We start from the raw sequence: 18,725 nt of genomic DNA, 5'->3' as shown, positions 1-18,725 counted from the left end.
AGCCATCAAAAGGCAGCTATTGTCATGTACAGATAACATGCTATTAGATGATAATAGTTATCGGCGCGGCCAGGCTGAATTTCTCAAAGGGCCTATTCGCAGTGAGAAGCTCGGCAGGGGCGCTTCTGTTTTCCTCACTATGCGTAGGGCACGTGCTACCCACGCGGTCATGTTTTAATTTTCATAGTGCATGGACGCTTGGCATTGCACGCGCTTGCACCAGCAGAGGAAGTTGAAGTATCCTTACTCTGGGTCAGACTTGGGAAGTTATCTGCTACAAGTAACGGATTACTTGTAATCCGCTACTTTTTCAAGTAATTTTGCAGTTGCTACGTTAATTTTTTTCGGAAGTAATTTGCAATGTAATTTTGCTACAAAATATTAGTAATGAATTACTTTAATTACTCCTTACTTTTTATAAATATGAGCATAATACAGTAACTGGAGCAATCCGAACAGAACATTCATTAGCATAAAGAGAGCTCGTTCAAAAAATAGAAAGCATCAGGAAGGGGAGAATAGCCGAAAAGCAAACGCAATTTTTTGTATGACCGGTCACTAGAACCACTAGAAAAACGGGCAAGGCATGTACAAATATACGAAAGACAAAGATCAAGTAAGACAACGCCGAATAGGCTCTCCGTCGCCTTCCATCGTGTTTTTCTTCTTTATTTGTTCTTGTCTTTTACACCAGTTTCACCCTTCCGAACTTCTTCGACATCTCCCTCCACCTGCACAGACATCAGACGCGGGTCCGTACCCCCTCAATTCGCGGGTTCACGAACGTGTACAGACGATGTAACCTCGCGCGAGGGGGTCGAATTTCCTTTTGAGTGATGTGCGCTACTGTATTCTATAGCATGCTCTTCAGGACATTAATCCCTGGAGAAAGGGAACAAGAGGGAGAGAGGACAAACACAAATCTCCAAACACAGCTAGGTGACTAGTGCACGACCGAAAAAATCCGCCTGGTCCGGGTATCGAACCCGGGACCTCTCCATTTCCAGTGGAGCGCTCTACCAACTGAGCTAACCAGGGGTTAGACGTCTGTAGAGCAAACGGGTTTCATCAGCCACCACCAGACTAATACCCCTGTCAGACGGTCAACTCAAATGCCATTTAGGCCAAAGGCCTTCGAGATTCTCAAAGGTCATTCAAGCTCTCGGGTGTCAGACGTGTCGGAGAACATCTCGAATGCCATTTAGGAGATGTTTATTGCAATTGTATTTTTCGATTTGTTAGAGACAGCGGTCACTCATTTATCAAAATAAATGGCTCAATAAAACAAAATTACTGATGTATTGCCATTTATTTGTGTAAAAAAATATTATGGGTTGTGTTTATATAGTGTTTTTTCAACAAATACACGCAGTGTTTTTGCTAGCGAAGCGACTTTTGGTTGGTACTGGCTGGTATGAGCCGCTCTAAAGGCAACAATGATGTTCCCGCTCGAAAACTGAGCTTCTGAGCGACTGAGCTCTCCATCGTTCCTCGCGCTGCCGTGATTCCTCGTCTGCTCGGTCAGGACGGTTCCTCGTCTGCTCGATCTGTTTGCTTCTGAGGGTGTCAACAATGGAACATTCAGAACCGCCAGAGACTCAGGTCGCTGTACTTTTATGCATGCACGCGCAGCAGCAAAGCTCTTTGGCTGCCATCCGAGCTGCCGTGTCATCGGCAAAAAGTGAGGCCGATCGCTTGGAGGACCAAATGCTGGCAAATAACTTCGTGCTCGCAACAACAGGGGTGGACTGTCTCACAGTGCATCGGCAGGTGCAGTTCTTCGTGAGGCACGAGCGATGGTTTGAAGACACCCTGCCCAACATGCCGGAGTACTTTTTCAAACAGGCGTTCCGTGTAAGGCCAGCTACATTTCGTTACCTTGTTGATGTGTGCCGGCCTTACATGGAGCGACAAGTCACCTGCATGCGGAAGACGATCGCGATGGAGAAGCGGGCGGGAGTGGCCCTCTTTAAACTATGCTCCACGGCCGAGGACAGGACGGTGGCCACCCTGTTCGGTATCGGCCGATCGACAGTCAACGAACTGTACCGGGAGTTTTGCGAGACGATCGTGGCTGTCCTCGAGCCCGAATGGGCCAAACTGATGACCCAAAAGGAGCTGCCGGAACATATCCGTGAGTTCCAAGCTGTGTTGGAGTTTCCGCAAGGAGTTGGAGCGCTGGATGGGTGCCACTTCCCGGTGTCACCACCACAAGAAAATGCAAGCGACTACCACAACTACAAGAGCTGGTATGTAGTGGTGGTGGTGGCCTGTTTGTGTTTAACTTTCCCTAGGTTACGCCAGCATCTAGCGCTGGTGCTGTCATTGGCTAGTTAAGGGTTTAGCCCAAAAGCTCTTTTGAACCCTACGTCTCTGTATGTAAATTGTCGTCTGTTTACACAGCCGGAAGTTAGCCTGCCTCAGTGGGCGTCTGGTGTCTCAGCTGTAGATGAGCAATTTAGCCAGTGCGGTACAATCGCTAATCTGGGGTCTTTAACAAGCACCACGCAGTAGCGATACATGACCGCACGCCAGTACGATGCTCATCCAGATCGAAACAAGCAGGGATGGGGATTGAGCCCAGGATCCCTGGGTTCTGCAGCGCGAGCTTTCGCTCCACATGCTCCGAGCTGTTGTGCGCTAGCCCTCTCGGCCACTGATCCTCCCCTCCCTCCCTCCCTCCCTCCCTCCCCCCCCCCCCCCCCCCCCCCGGGTCTCCGTTGTTTTGCTGTATTCTGCAAGAGTCCTTTACCACAAAAAAATTCAAGGGTGCATTGACAGATGTTTCGCATCTTTTTAATAGCACCAGAAACAAAATATTATCCGTAGAAACTTGCCTCTTGACAGCGAGTCTGGTGTACACATTGTCCCTGTTCCTGTCATAATTGGGGCACTCGGTAATGATGGCTTGAAGTACAGTTTCTGCCGTCGGACAGCTATACTCCGGGCTCAGTCGTTTTCTTATCTGGTTCTAGCGGGGTTTGTAAATTGTCCTAGGCCATCGCCAAGAGGGTCTTGTCTCTCTCCGTCCTACTCAGTTACAGGTGTAAACAGGCCTTTACTTGCATGTTATTGGCACGACATTCCATTGAAGCTTTCAAGACATCCACGAGATGGTACTTGGTTATCATTGTATTCAGTTCAAATTATGTTTTCTTTCATTTCGTCGTTTACCCTGAGACTGGGTTTTTTTTTTTTTTTTTTTTGAAGAGCAGAAGAAACAGAAAAAAACAGACAGGTCTCAAACTCAGCTACACGTTTATTTCAACAACTTCCTCTTATATAGTTCGTTTTCGTCGTCGTCGAGTTGGCTAAGCATCTGGAGGAGTGTAGAAACTGCACAACGGATTGGTCTGGAACGGATGTAGTTGTTAAGGAAAGGAACGATGTTAAAAGGGTGGTAAGAGAAACAATTAGGATTAGATCGTTGGGAAATTGCATTAGTCAACCTTCCATGCAAATAGGGAACCGCTGCAAGCAATTTTTACAATTTTAAGTGCTTTTTTTTTTTTTTTTTTTTCGGTTAGTCATTCTGAAAGGCTTCTTTGGTGTGTATTGTCTGTGGTGTGTACCGGTGTGTATTGTCTGTTTTCTACAATTTTGGAGGTGACCAGTTTTGAGTGGGATGTTGTTGTGGGCTGTTGTCCTGTTTATTGTGAGGACACAAAAGAGTTGCTTGGGGCTTTGTGAGGCATATCTTCTGCTAGAACCTTTTCACTTGGAAACGTTGGGAGTGTCTGCTTCTTTTGTGATATAGTGGAACCTGTAAAGTCACGATGCAAAGGACAAGTCGTATGTGATTGGTTGTTGACGACGAAAACGAACTATACCCCCAGTCTCAGGGTAAACGACGAAATGGTTGACTTCCACCAGCTAGCCTGTACTTTGACTCTTTTCTCGTTATGTTTTCTTGCATTATCCTACGAAATATTGGTGTTTGTGAAGTTCCATAAGCAAAGAGATGAGCTCCAGACTTTGGTTTCTGTACCCATTTAACATTTGTGATATCAACAATTAGAAGATCTCCGTGCCAAACAGCCAAACGAAGCATTTCAAAGTGTTGGGATTTTCATAATTAAATCTGCCTGCATGCAATGCTTCTTTTTCAGGTATAGCATCATTCTGCTGGCTCTGGTGGACCACCGCTACAGGTTCCGCTATGTCAACGTGGGAGCACCAGGGCGATGCCACGACGCGCACGTCTTCCGCAGGTCGGAGCTTGCAAAGGTCTTGGAAGGACCATTGTTTCGAGCTCCGCTTGTCACTGTGAATGGAGCTGTTGTGCCACCACTGATCTTGTGCGATCAGGCCTTCCCTCTCACATCAAACCTCCTCAAGCCCTATCCGCGCAAGGGCTTAAAGGAAAGGTCTCCAGAAGCTAGCTTCAACAAGCAGCTCTCGGGAGCACGAAGGATAGTAGAGAACGCCTTTGGCAGAGTGAAGGCACGCTTTCGCTGCATAATGAAAAGAATGGAGTGCCACGTAGACAATGCCAGGGTCATCATCCGAGCCTGCTGTGTGCTCAACAACATCTGCGAGCACTTCAATGATGGGGTTGAGCCACAGTGGGTCACCGAGGTGCAGCTTTACGACCACATGTTCCTGCAACCTCTCTGTAGAACGGATGTTGCCGCTGGAAATGGACAGGACGTGAGGGCAGCCATAGCAGCCTACCTCCATAGGCGGAACACGCAGCAACACGCAACGTAATCCAGTGATGACATCACATGTACAAGTGGCAGGAAGGACTCGATGGAAGATCATCCAACTTCCAAACGAAATGTGAAGCCAACTCACTGCACTAGCCCTGTGCATGCCCACACCTCTTGGTGAAGCTAGCTGGCCTTGCTGTTTGTTCGGAAGTTGCATGGTTTATCGTCAATCCCTCCCTGCCACCTGCATATGTGCTGGTCTGTTTACCGGTATGTATGTGCAGCATTACTATGTCCAGGTTTCATACTTTGCTCATACATACAGTAATCCAGCTACGCAACATATTGGGAGAACAAGCCTCTTAATGGAAACCTTCTTTTGTAATAGCGTCTCCACTTAGTACGACTGTTTCAAGGAACTTGCATATCATATTTGAATTTCCTTAAATAGGTACTAATGATTTTTCTGACATTGACTTTCTGTGGCGGTAACTTAATTTATGAGCTTGAAGCGTCCCAAAAATTCAATAATTGCAATCATGCACGTTCTATTTTCATATTAAAAGCTTGATCCAAAAACGTAACCCACACTTTTATTTGAGATATTTCAGAACAGTGAAACGGTCGATAAAGGGCAAGCGATTGCGTGTGGCTGACCAACATAGTGATTATCAATTAAATGCGTATCAGACTCTTTTCAAAATGAATGACAATATTGATCAGAGCTCCGCATATTGAGTGCTCTTATTGATAGCGAAGAGCTAGACCGCAAGAGATTATATCCGCATGCATTTCTCCCATACTGAGACTCGTGAGCGGTTTTGTACTCTGGTTGTGGAAATATTCATCAATTGACATCTATTGAACAATATAGCACTGAAAAATACTCTTTTTTTGTTTTTTCTTTTTTCAGGGATGTTTTTTTTGGTATGTTAGAGCTTTAGGAGGATTGGTGGCCGAGTGGGCTAGCACACACGAGCTCGGAGCACGTGGAGCAAAAGCTCACGCTGCAGAATTAGGGGATCCTGGGTTCAATCCCCACCCCTGCCTGTTTCGATGTGGATGAGCGCATCGTACCGGCGTGCGGTCGTGTATCACTACTGCGTGATGAATTTTAAAGACCCCAGGCTAGCGGTTGTACTGCACTAGCTAAATTTCTCATCTACAGCTGGGAGACAAATTGCCCATTGAGGCAGACTAAGTGCTATGCTGTATAAGCATTCAGACACCCCAATTTTTTTTGTTGTTAGTGCTTTTAACCTAAAGAGAAAACCCTGCAATTTATTTTTATTATTCTCCCTGCTGAAGAAAGAAGTTGCTTTGTTTCAAACATTTATGAACACGATAGTTAAAACTTGCACTTTCAGTTTATCGACATATATCTCGGGCTTTTGCTTCAGTTCAAGCACAGGGTCAATGGTGGCACAACAGTGTTGTCGAGGGAAACAATCCTTCCAGACCCTTGGCACATATGTTCATACTTGTGGATGTTGCTTGATATAGTTATTCTATTATCGTTCCCATGTAAAGAAAACACCAAGTTTTTTTTTACAATGTTCATAAGGTGCACAAAGTAGTTCTTACTAAAATCCCACAATTAGAATCGTAACATCATCGCCCTCTTCTCTCCTGCCGCATTTGATTGGATTAGCCCCTAAGAATGCCCTCTAGGAAAGAGGAGAGCCTTAACGTTGCTCTTTTGCATGCCGTGATTGGCGCCATCAGCTCCTGGCATCCGCTGCACTCTGAAACCTACCTACTGCATCGTCCGCCGTCATGTACTCTTTTCAAATTTGTTTGTGCTTGAAACATGTTTTGCTATTGTAACAATGACTAACCACAAACTCCCATAAAGTATCTCGATGCACCATATAAAGCGTGAAAATTTGTAAATGTCCGCAAGGAGTCCGACTTCTTTTTGTTGCGGTTCCCTAGGTAAAAACAAGTATAGGAGAAAAAAAAAAGCTTTTCCAGAGTGTACTTGATTTAAGCGTTGTAGTAAACTTTTAAATGCTTTGATGTGATGATGTAATCAATTCTTTCGCTATGTCTCGGAACATTTCAGCTGCAGGCTTGGAAAGATGTTTTCAACAATTGGATGGAACATGCCTTAACAGGCTTGTGTGTGGCTTGCTCCTTTTTAATCTTTCTCTATCTAGTTTATGCAGCATGCCTGTTCATTTTATTTCACATTGTATGATTACTATTTTGCCGATGGTTGTCACACTCTTATTTACTGTCCACCTTCGGAATGTGGACCTGTGTATCTTTGGATCCCAGCTGTGGTGAATAAATACCCATTGTTGCTGTCACTGTTGTAATGTCATGCAAGCACTATCTGTTCTAAACATGTTATTTGTGGTTTTAAGATGATTTTACTTCCCTGGTAAGCCCAAAATAATTTGTCAGCAAAGAACAAAAAATAAAAAAAAGCAGCACCACTTTTTTGAAGCTACAGCTTCCGCTCAGCCTGTTTTATTGAAAAAGGCCATCATGGCATTCGCAAGCTTTTCTTGCACGGTCAGTGCTTTTTCTTGAATTTTGAGCTCCTGCTCCCGCAGAGTGAACTCACGGCCCCGAGCCGTTTCCAAACTTAAACGGAGCAACTTCTGCTCCTCAATTACCGCCTTTGCGAGGGTGGCAGAGGGCTGCGGGGGTCTTTTCCGTTTTCCCGACTCTGGCACCTGCGGCAACATGATAGTTGTGCCATTACTGGCACCACCTGCCTTCCTTCCACGGCCAGCAGGGTTGCTGCCAGGGTTGGGCAGTATCGCGATACAAATGTATCGCGATAGTATTTCAAAAATACATTTCGTATCTGTATTTCTGTATCGCGATACATTTTTTTCACCAGTATCTGTATTCCTGTATCGAAATACATTTGGAATGTTTCTTTGTATCGCGATACAATCAGGATGAAATGTATTTCGTTACATTTCTTCAGAAATACTCCCCCCCCCCCCCCCCACCGAAGAAAAAAAAAAAAGAAACAAGTCCGAACGCATCTTTTTTTTTTTTTTTTACTTCTGAGGGCACCATAGTCAAGGAGATGCTGGGGCATTGTTACTATGCTGACCAAGGTTCCTTTTGATTCTGAAAACTATTTTTCTATGCGTCCTTTTATCTCTTCTGAGAAGTGTTCCGTACTTGGGGACTCGAACCAGGTGGCGTGCCAGGAGTGGAGTCAGTGCGTCTGCCGCAGGTCCTTAGGTAGGGATTTCTTGAGTCATTGTTTGCTGGCATCCAATGCCCCCTGCTAACCGTCTCTCTCCCCTTAGCGTACAGCATACACCGAGCCGGCAAAGCTGAGTCACAGTCCGTTGCAGCACGAGCCTGGCGGTAGTTGACTTGAAGTAGTAGGATGACTCATGCAGTGAAGTTCAACACATATGCGAATGCGTCTGCGGCTGCGCCCGTAATGTTGCATGACTCAAGGGTACGTCATCAGCCGACGTGAACGTGACCCGCTGGTCTGGTGATCCGAGACCCAGGAAACAGGACAGACGTGGCCTCGCTGTGCCATCCCAGACTACGTACTCCCGCGACTCCTCTCGAGAGCGGTGTTTCTCGGACAGCTCGTACCTGTGCGGCAATATCAGCTCGCAATCCACGAGGTCTCCGTTTGGATAATGCTAGGCAAAACTTGAGGACTGCAATCCGTGCGTCGGTGGCGGAGGGTCGGTAGTAAAAACCTTCAGAAGAGGGATGCTACCGTATCGTGTTTTCAACCGTAAAAGAAGATAAGACGTGTATTCCAAGATGCCTCAGGTGGTCCACTATTCTCAAAAATTCCAAATGACACTGCATGCACGATCTTCAACTAGGTAACCTACAACGAAAGTACGTATTGTCCTTTCATACAGCAGCGTGGTAAAGTTTCATGTTCAAGGCCACACCTACAGATAAAGAATACTAGTTTATTCCACCGTGACATCATGTGATCGATGTTGACAGGATTCCCTCGTCAGACAGACAAGATGTCATGGAAGGGACCGCGGTCAGCCCTTGATGGAACGTTTTTTTTGGCCCATTGAAGACCCCTTGTCGTTCCAAACCAAAGCAAAGTGCCAAGCCTACAGGAAAGTAATTTTGGAATCGAAAACATCCACTTCAAACTTTAAGCTTCATCTCAGTTGGAGTCTAAAAAAGTTTGGAAAATGTATTGCACTATCAGTATTTCTGTATTTGTATTTCTTCCCTCCCTAATATGTATTCCTGTATTTGTATTTCCAAATACTTTTTGCCTATTTTTAAAATGTATTTCCGATACGTATCGCGATACATTTTTACAGATGTATTTTAGTATCAGTATTTTAGCTACTATTTTAGTGTATCCCAGTATTTGTATTTCCAAATACATTTTTGAGTATTTCTGCCCAACCCTGGTTGCTGCTGCCAGCATTGTGGCCGCTCCTAGAGTTGCTGGTGCTCGCACCAGGCAGCTCGCCGGTACTTGCACCAGGCAGTTCGCTGGTACTCGCACCAGGCAGCTCCTGGGACGTCTCGTCGGATGTGTCGTCCCTGATGTCGTCCGACGGGACATCCTCTGCCTGTGTTTCTGAAAGCAGCTGATAGGATAAGTTTTGTTAGAAACCAGAAACACAGTAATCTCTCATACCTTGAACACTGCAGCAAGTCAGCGCTCTGTCCTGTCCGTCGCTTCCTTTTGTGACTTTTTGCGCTGTTTTATCTCATTATGTTTAACAACTACCAATTAGCCCAACCCTCAAACTTGTTATTCCTTCTGGTAGGTGCATGGCAAGTGTCATTTGTACACAGTCTCCCTCTGAAACTAGTTTGGCTTTCTACCTACTCTGTGTATAGGGTGGTTTCACGTGATACCATTTCAATTAAAAATCCCGCCGACATCCATCTTGATGCGCAGCCGTTCTATGCTTTTTCAATGGGCAGAGGCAATGAAGGCCATATGTTTTCTCCTTGCTCTACTTTAGCATTTTGATCAACCACACTTGCCGTATTTCTCAGCATCATAAAGAAGCAAAGGCCAGCACCCAATTTTAACTATTACCAGCCTTCATTCAGAGTTAATACATGCTAGCAAGTTAGCAGATGACCAAAATGGCTCCGGTAGACGTGCCCAAAGCTTCTACGATGGGGATAAAAACAGAGTAAATGAGGGTTTACATGACTCGAGAGATATCCCTGATCGTGCTTCCAGAGTTCTGTCGTTGAAGAAGCTACTTGGGGCCGTGATTCTGAGGCTCACCAGAACGAAAATAGACACTAGCAAAGATTCGCTTTCACGTAAAACAATATGACAAACGGCAGAAAGTGTACACCAATCTGCTCGAAACCTACATGCCCGAACGACAAGTGTGTACCAATCCGTTCAAAAATTACGAACCGGAAGCGAAACAGTTTCATTAAATTGGCCTATTCTCATCTCCAAGCACATGCCATCCAGCCCTCATTTGACAACTTTAGGCTTTATTCGCCAAGCAACCAAAAATCTTGAAGCAAAAAAAAAAAAAAAAAAATAGCGCAAGACTGTCACTGGGTTGGTTAGAATTTAGAACACTTGGTGCCATATGCCCAGCTGGAGTTGCAGATAGTCCTTCCTGCACTGTGATCATTGTCCAGACAAGTCCCCTGTTTATGTCCAAACATGACTTAGCAGGAGACAACTTCATTGCAGCATGTGATGTGTGTCTGTATAATCCCAATTGCCCAATTAGGCATGCACAAAGATTCACTTGTAGCTTGATGATTGTATGAATGAGGCACTGACTTCACTGGTGGATGGGATGTTTTTTAAACCAAGTAGACTGCACATCATCTCAATGGGCGCGTTCAGTAGCGGCTCCAGGAGTCAAGGAGTCAGCGCTCCTTCTTAGGCGCTGACTCATTCACACATTTTCTTCGAATTTCTTTTCAGGTAAGGCTTTTTCGGAAAATGCATTGGACCGTATTTTGTTGGGCTTGAATATGCTAATAAACAATGTAAACGTTCATTGGACGCCATGTCTTGATCGCCGTTGCTCTGAAACTCGGTGAATATCGACGATAATCCTGCCCGCGCTGAACAGAGCAAGGCAGGCTATGAATGCGAATTCGGTAGCCAGTTGGACACTCACACAGAGCATGATCCCGATTAAGGTTTTGTTTGCGTAGCTAAACCGGGGTGCACGTTGGCTGACGCTCGCTTTGGCCGACAAAACCTTGATCGCCGAGCGCAGCCGAACTTCCCGGTGTGTATACGAGTACATTTTATAGGAAGTTTGTTGCGAAGGGCAGAACAGACGTATGGCCATATAAAAGTATCGCAACCGGCGGCGTAGATTTGCCGAGCTCCATATTTTGCGTGTGCTGACGACGTTTTTGTCGGTTTTTATAACAGTAGCTGCCTTTGCACCACCAAGCGAAGTGCTCGATCACGATGGATCGCTTCGAACAGCAGCGCTGATGTGTACAGTGACTCGCTTTTTATTTAACGACCTTGTCAAGACTTTTTGAATACCGGTGTCAAATAGAAGCGATCGTGCTCGCCATCGTCTGCTTCCAGTTTATTCAGAGACCGTCTGGCACAGGGGAGGAAGCGGAAATAGCGTAGAAGCAGGTTTGGAGCCGCGGTTTTTTTGGCCGTTCAGTAGGCGCTCCGAGGACTCCGACTCGAGTGACTCCGTTCGGAGCTGAGGGAGCCGCTACTGAACACGCCCAATAAATCATCCCTAATTTACAATTCTTGTAAGGCTCCGAAGAACCGCGACATAGTTTTGTCATGTTTTGCAAAACATACGAGAGCAGGAACGAAAAACTAATCTCGGCAGTTTGGTTGATGGCGGGCGTGAAGAACTTTATTTGCTCTCTCACCACTGCATCATTGGATGTTTCGATTGAAGGTTGTTTTGTCCTCATAGAAGACGAAATTACGGGCGCACAGATTCATGAAAAGTGTTTTAGCTTACAACATCTGCACTAAAGTTTGTACTTTGTTACTGAGAGATTTTCTGTAAAGGAGATTACGAATGCATACACAAATGTGGAGATTAGGAATGTTGTTAGTACTCTGTGGCTGAAACGTTATAGTGCAACATGTACTGCCTACCTCCAACACAGCTGGTGTCACATCGTGCGCACACAAGCTCTTGTCCACGAGAGTGTTGTCGTTTGCGGGCAGGGATCCCAGGAAACGGTGAATCTCCCAATAGAACGGCCAGTTCCGGTTGCTCCAGTTGTGCTGGCCGTCCGCAGGTGCTTCCTAATAATATAGCAAGCTCAATAAAATGTATAATGTATGCAAATATGTTTGCAAAGGCAACCTCCAGTGCAAGGCTGGGCAATTTTACAAAGCTAGTGACCACTCCAAAGTCTGCCAAGTTTTTGGGAATGCATAAGCAAAAGTGTCTTTTGTCACTTGTGATTTAAAATCATAAGCAGTGCCATCCTGTCATGAGCTGGATCTTGAGGATCCTGGAAGAAGGAGCTCCCTTCTTACCAGGATCGTCGTTTCAGAACAGAACATGCCGCCGAAGCTGCGGGACGTGTGCGGTAGCTGCTCCGCTCGCATTTGCGATAAGCAGAACTTCCTTGCTTGTGCAGGCGGTTGCAAACGTAGATTTCATTGCGACTGCGTTAATGTTGGTCCTGGCGAATACGAAGTGCTTATGCAGTCAGGAAAAAGTGCCTACAAGTGCAATAAATGCACTCGTCGTCATCGCACAAGCTCGAAGGATGGGTATGACTCAGACAGATTTTCTGAGGACCCCGAAGAGGTCGTTTCTGCTACCAAGACCGGCATCACCGGGGAAGGCTCCATCCAGCGAGTTGTTGAACGCTGCATGAATACCATCGCCATCAAAATGGAAGTACTGCATCTACTGACAGCAGAGGTGAAGTGCCTCAGAGAAGAAAACAAAGATCTCCGTTCTGAGGTTTCCAACCTCAAACGAAAACTTCTGGAACGACATACCGCACCGGTACCACCAAGGGCTCAGTGCTCGTCCGTCACGGCGGAATCTAATGCGGCCGCGTTGCCGAGGCAATCCTCGAGTTCATCCGCGGCGGCGCCGAGGGGCGTTCTCCCGGCAGTTGACGCACAAGTGCGCCAAATCAACTCGAACGGGCAAGACTCGTCGCAAGCTGCTGGTTTACGGGAGATTCCACGCCAAGGTGAGCTCCTGAGTGCGACAGAAGTGCCCGATGGCTTCACGATCGTGAACAGACGCCGAAGAACCAAACCAATGGTTGGGACTGGAAAGGCTTCGAAAGTGGGCGTAATTTCCCGCCCTCGGAAAGCAGCATTGTTTGTTTCGCGTCTGGCTCCAGACACGACAGCTTCTGACGTTCTTTTCCTCGTCGAACCTTCGTTGAAGAGAAATCCGATTTGCTGTTCTAAAATGAAGACCAAGTATGAGACGTACTATTCCTTCCATGTCGAGGTGAATCAGGACTCATTTGAATTAATTAACAGACCGGAAGTGTGGCCCGATGGTTGTATTTTTCACCCGTTCTTTGGAAGGTTGGACGCTTCGCGTACGAGCACATCTGAAATCAATCATGCCAAGATGAATGATGGATACATTTAATGCATAGTACCAAAACACTCGTGGCTTACGAACCAAAGCGGACACATTTCTGCCAAATGTAGTCTCTTCCAATTTTAATATCATTTGTCTAACTGAAACATGGCTCAACGAGGAAATTTCCAGTGCAGACTGTTTTCCGCCTTCTTATACCGTTCACCGTCGTGACCGTGATTATGCTTTAACTCGCCAGAAATTCGGAGGCGGTGTATTAATCGCCGTAAATCAGTCGAGTACCTCGCATCACAGACAGGACCTTGAAACCTACCCAGAATGCGTTTGGATAGAATTGCTTTCAAATGATGGTTGTAACCTCCTAATTGGGAATTATTATTTCCCTCCCTATCGGATAATCGTATTTTTAATGAACACTTTGATACATTGGAAAAAGAAATTGACTTTTCTAAGTTCAGGGTGCACATTTATGGTGATTTTAACCTACCTGGTGCCAACTGGCAGTCAGGATTTGTTACTAGTCGAAACAGTATAACAGCAAGCAAATCGTCTCACCTATTGGATTTTATACATTTTAATGGCCTTAGTCAACTAAACGGGTTTGATAACAGCGCTGGGAACGTCCTTGATCTTTTTCTTTCAAATGTACCAATCATCGGCTTAACTCTTGCCGATGTTTCACTTGTTAAGGTTGACGCTTTTCACCCACCGTTTATTGCTGCCTTCCATAATTCGTTGAAATCTGCAGCTCTCCCAAAGCATACGTATTACTCCTTCAACACAGGCGATTATTTTGGTCTTTATAGGTTTTTTGAAAATTACGACTGGTCATCCATTTTGAAGGACGATTCAGTCGACTCAGCGGCGAAGTCGTTTACGACGGTAGTGAGAAATGGAATGGAAAACTTCATTCCAAAACGGTCATCGAAACCTAGAAAGTATCCTTCGTGGTATTCTAAAGATCTAATATATTACATAAAGAAAAAAATCACATTGTCACAAATTGTACAAAAAAAAAAAAAAGGATCGCAAATGTGGTATGCTAAGTTCAGCATTTATCGGTCTCTTGTCAAAAAGTTGTTTATTCATGACGAGTGTGTGCATTTAAACGCAGTAGAAAATAGTATTTTTTACAAACCAGATAAGTTTTGGAAATTTGCTAGACAACATACAAAAGGCAGTACACACGGTATCTGTCTAAGAAGAAATTCTGATTATCTGTCTATCCCGAAGGATATCGCTAATTTTTTTTGCAAGTCATTGCAGTGGTTTTTTTCCTCCGATGTTCCTAAAGATAGTGCATTTCTTAACGATCCTGTCTACTCTGATGTTTGTGCAGTAGACAAAGTCACTGTTAGCGAGATCTTGGCGGCTATAAGGAAACTGAAGCCGAAACTAACATCTGGTACATATCATGTGCCTAACTTTATCATTAAAGGTTGCTCGAATCTTTTTGCGCCTATCTTAGAGCATATATTTAATATTTCATTGAGTGAGGGTATATTTCCATCTCTGTGGAAAGAGTCTATTGTTGTTCCTATTCATAAGACGGGAGATACTTCGCAAGTTGGGAACTATCGCCCTGTATCATTGCTATGTTCTTTTTCAAAGGTATTTGAGATAGTGATGCACACCCGTCTGTCCTTTCATTTCAAGCGCTGTATCAGTTCTTTTCAGCACGGTTTTATCAAGGGGCGCTCAGTCGAGACAAACCTCTGTACCTTCCTTGATTATTCAGTGCCTTTTGTTTGTAATCGCGGTCAAGTTGACGTTGTTTATTTTGACCTCTCGAAAGCCTTTGACAAGGTGAACCACGCTTTGCTGCTGCACAAATTGTCACGTAATGGCGTTTCTCCTGTGCTTTTATTATGGCTTGAAAGCTACCTGACTGACCGTCGTTGTGTCGTACGCATTTTAAATAACTTCTCTGATCCTTTTTATCCGTCATCGGGAGTACCACAGGGCTCCAATTCGGGTCCACTATTGTTTTTGATCTTTATCAATGAGATATCTACTTGCGTAATAAACTCAAACGTGCTGTTATTCGCAGACGACATCAAGCTCTTTTTAAGTATTAGTTTGATCGACGACTGTGACCTTCTTGAGAGTGACGCATCGCATATTTTAGACTGGTGTCGGGAAAATTGCTTAATCATCAATCCAGAAAAAACTAAGGTCATGTCTTTCAGTAAAAAACGTGAAATTATACACTATTCATACTCAATTGATGATAAGTGCATTTTAAGAGTATCATCGCTTCGTGATCTAGGAGTGTACTTTGACACTACTCTATCCTTTGGCTGCCATGTCGCCCATATTGCCTGTTCTGCATTTAGATTACTTGGAATGATTACTCGATTAACTAGAAAGTTTGCGAACTATGCTTGTTTCCTTCGTTTATTTTGTTCGATTATCATATCGAGACTAGTCTTTGGCTCTGTGGTGTGGAATTTACCGACAATACGTGATGCAGCTAAAATAGAGTCAGTTCAGAGACGTTCTGTGCGCATAATCTAAGACAAATACCTTGGCCGAAGGCATTTTTACAACTATGAACTCCTGCTCGACAAATTTGGCCTACAGTGTCTATCCCTCAGAAGATTATCGCGCGATGTTGCCTTCTTGTATAAAATAGTTCACGGGGACATTGACTCAACCCTTTTGTTCACAGTGAACTTTAACGTACCGACTCGCTCAAATAGGACAGCTCTCACTTTTTATCCCCACAATCAACACATGACATCACCAACAACATGAATGCAGACAAGTGTAAACAATCTAAGGCATGAAAAGTTTGATATTTTTGATAGCTAAGTAAATCTCAGTAGAGAATTAGATGAGATTATTTTCCGTCGCTAAAAATGTACTGTCGTGTTTTGTTGCATGCTAGTTTTATCAGTTGAGCATGTTTTACAGTTGTGCAATTTGTTTTTTTTTTCACTGTGCCACATTGTAGACCTTTGTTGGTTGTTAATTGGCACAAATAAAGGCATTATGATGATGATGATGATGATGTAACCACCCAAAAGGCAGCATTCATTAATGGGTTCTAGGTGCTGAGGATCTGCTACTCCAACAATTTCCATCTGATCCAAAAAGGGCAGCAAGCAAGCAAGACATTCAAACAGACAAGAGGGAAACATTTAAAATACTTAAGAGCTTGCTTAGGAACGAGAATACAAGATTTTTGAGGCTCTGAGCAGTGACTAAGGACTGCATATCAAACTCAATTGTGTTAACACCCAAGCGTAATGAGTCCCCCTCCATTGTCTTTTCTTAAATAGTGCTTTGTGTGTTATTGCCACGAGTCTCAACTAGTTTGTGTACTTCAGGAACTGGAGGATTCGAATTCTGGAAGCTTTACAAGCCACTCCGCTGAGTTTTGAGCACGACTACTTCAGATGTGGTTCGGAATCTTGCGGTGGAACAAGCAAATCTTTTCTCGCTAGCCACATGATCACAGCGTTTAAAGACTCATGTTGCCAAGAAATCCTTTTTGGGGTGCAGTCATCCACTCAGCCTGTGTTTGCCAAGCCCTGTTCAAAAGTGGTGCCCCATATGGTTCTCAATACCACCCATGACAGAATCTCTGCGATACATATTTTGAGTTATTTCACGTGTTCAGAAAGGACAGCAAACGTTTATAGTGATCGTTTCAGGTAACTTCTTATCCTGATGTTTCGAGTAATAATTATTATTTTGTTCCCCAGCAATCGCTTATGCCATTTCCAAACAAAGCATTTTTGTTCCTCATCAATCGCTTGTGTCATTTCCAAACAAAGCACGGTCGTCGGTTCCGTACTTCGGTAAATGGCAGACAATCCCAATTCAAGTTTGTTTTCGATCTCACCGCCCACGGGCCGAACTCGGAGCAGACGACCCACTTTTTTTTTTCTTCCGTGTTAGCAGACGTTTTATTTTAATTACTCATAGCAGACGAACTCCCCCTCTTCCCTCACGTCAGCAGACGATATTCTGCTACGATATTTTAGTTCCGTGAATGCGAGCCGGGTGAGATCAAAATTAACCGTTAAAAATCAAAAGAGGCCGAGATCTTGCTTTCATCGTTGACCAAATCCGACCCTAGAGCCAGAGGCAAATATTAAAGCTACATATTTACGATAATATCTCTCTCAAAGTTCTTACACCTGATTTCGGGTCTTGGTGCACCATAATATCGAAGAAAACAGGGTTCATGAAAATTGCTTACCGGTAGACGCTCGTGAGGTTTTCGATCTTGTTGTGCACTTGATCCTTGGACTTGTGATGCCCAATTAACTTCATCGCCTCTGACATTTCGGCGTAAATCCCCCCATTCCTTTTTTGGCGCCGGAGGTCGCACAACCTATCCTCCCAAAGGCCGATCAAGGCCCAAATCTCGGAGACGGACCACTGGACTCGCGGGCCCTTCTGCGACGGCTCCGTCATCGTTCGACAAAATACAAACTAAATACAAACTATGAAAAAGGAGGAATTAAAACTTACTACTTAGGAATACAAAAGAACACTGCAAAATGAAAGTTGAGTAATAAAACGAAAGCACAAGCGAAGGAGAAGGAAGTACACAAAAACAAGATCAAAAGCGAAGAGATAAGGAGAGCGGCGAGCACAATGGCGAGTCGAGTTACGACGAACAGGAAGGAGCAGAGAACATGATTGCTGTGGTCGCGCTAAAGTCTTTTTAAAGTAAGCAGACAGCTTCGTAAATTGTTTTAAAATGTAGTCTAACTGATGAATTCCTAAGTGAGACTATCTATTTTTTATTTTCGTCGTCATCCGTGATCGCTGTCGACGAGAGTAGGCAGTTGGGGAGTTAACGGAGTTGTTGTAACTCCGTTGAACGTAAATGTCATTTAGCCCGAATGACATTTGACTTGCGCGTCTGACACCGCCTAAATGACATTTGAGTTAAAGGACCTTTACCCTAAAGGCCTTCAAGATGCCCGGCTGACAGGGGTATAACACCAACAAGGGTGAAAACAAGGATTGATAATCATAACCTTAAAGGGGTAGTGAAACGAAATTTTAGCGCCGATCTTGTTGCATAAATATGGGCTAGGGACAGGCACCACCTCGGAAATATAAATATTGCGCTGTAAAACAGAGGAGAACTAATTTTAAACATAATTAAACGATTTCAAATTCTCATCTGGTGGATGGGGGGAAGTTCTCGTGACATCACTTGTGCCAAAATAGCAGCGCCGTTCTGCGGCAATACGGCGTGCCGGCAGAATTCGCCTAGGCCTGAACGCGTTTGCAAAGCCTTGGCGGAGAAAGCCAAAGTGGCCAAAGCGTAGTTGGCCACAGTGAGCTCGTTCTCGTTGCGGCTCTTTGCACGACACGGCCCGAGCGTGCTTCTGGCACGGCCGGTATTAGTTGCTGCGAGTTGCGAGCTGCAAGCCGACGTTAAAAAGGATATGTTTGAACTACGAGGGTGTCAGCAAGAGCCACGCAAATGCCAAATACCTGTTCACACTCGGAGCGGACGCGCGCGTTTGATCGAAGTGCTGGATTCGCTCTTAGACCGCGTTTCGGTAAGCGCTTCTGGACCGATCTTTTACGATTGCAACTCGAT

General features: G+C 44.8%; 1 protein-coding gene, 1 long non-coding RNA gene and 1 other non-coding gene across 3 annotated transcripts; 1 reads left to right on the top strand and 2 right to left on the bottom strand.

Annotated features, from left to right (window-relative positions):
• Positions 1-965: 965 nt before the first annotated feature.
• Trnas-gga lies at positions 966-1,038 on the bottom strand. Its single transcript has one exon. It is a non-coding gene; the product is annotated as a tRNA-Ser (tRNA).
• Positions 1,039-1,514: 476 nt separating this feature from the next.
• LOC115328816 (protein ALP1-like) lies at positions 1,515-5,639 on the top strand. Its single transcript, XM_029990236.3, has 2 exons — positions 1,515-2,249; positions 4,110-5,639. Exons 1-2 carry the CDS (start codon positions 1,573-1,575, stop codon positions 4,708-4,710), a joined length of 1,278 nt encoding a protein of 425 aa, XP_029846096.3. The 5' UTR covers positions 1,515-1,572; the 3' UTR covers positions 4,711-5,639.
• Positions 5,640-8,970: 3,331 nt separating this feature from the next.
• Positions 8,971-17,647, bottom strand: LOC121048324. The gene is made up of 3 exons (XR_005798921.2): positions 17,361-17,647; positions 11,719-11,871; positions 8,971-9,220 (listed from the first exon to the last, which is right to left on the bottom strand). It is a non-coding gene; the product is annotated as an uncharacterized LOC121048324 (long non-coding RNA).
• Between the last annotated feature and the right edge of the window lie 1,078 nt (positions 17,648-18,725).

The sequence above is a fragment of the Ixodes scapularis genome, unplaced genomic scaffold (genome assembly GCF_016920785.2).
Source record: "Ixodes scapularis isolate PalLabHiFi unplaced genomic scaffold, ASM1692078v2 PGA_scaffold9__187_contigs__length_104089568, whole genome shotgun sequence".
NCBI classification, from domain to species: domain Eukaryota; kingdom Metazoa; phylum Arthropoda; class Arachnida; order Ixodida; family Ixodidae; genus Ixodes; species Ixodes scapularis.
Note: the sequence above shows the minus strand (reverse complement) of the source record. Positions and strands in the feature narration are given on the sequence as shown.

Excerpts from the sequence above, each read along its gene's own strand:
- LOC115328816 (XM_029990236.3), top strand. The coding sequence starts at position 1,573 with ATGGAACATTCAGAACCGCCAGAGACTCAGGTCGCTGTACTTTTATGC. Across the intron at positions 2,250-4,109 it reads TACCACAACTACAAGAGCTG|GTATAGCATCATTCTGCTGG; the intron begins GTATGTAGTGGT and ends CTTCTTTTTCAG.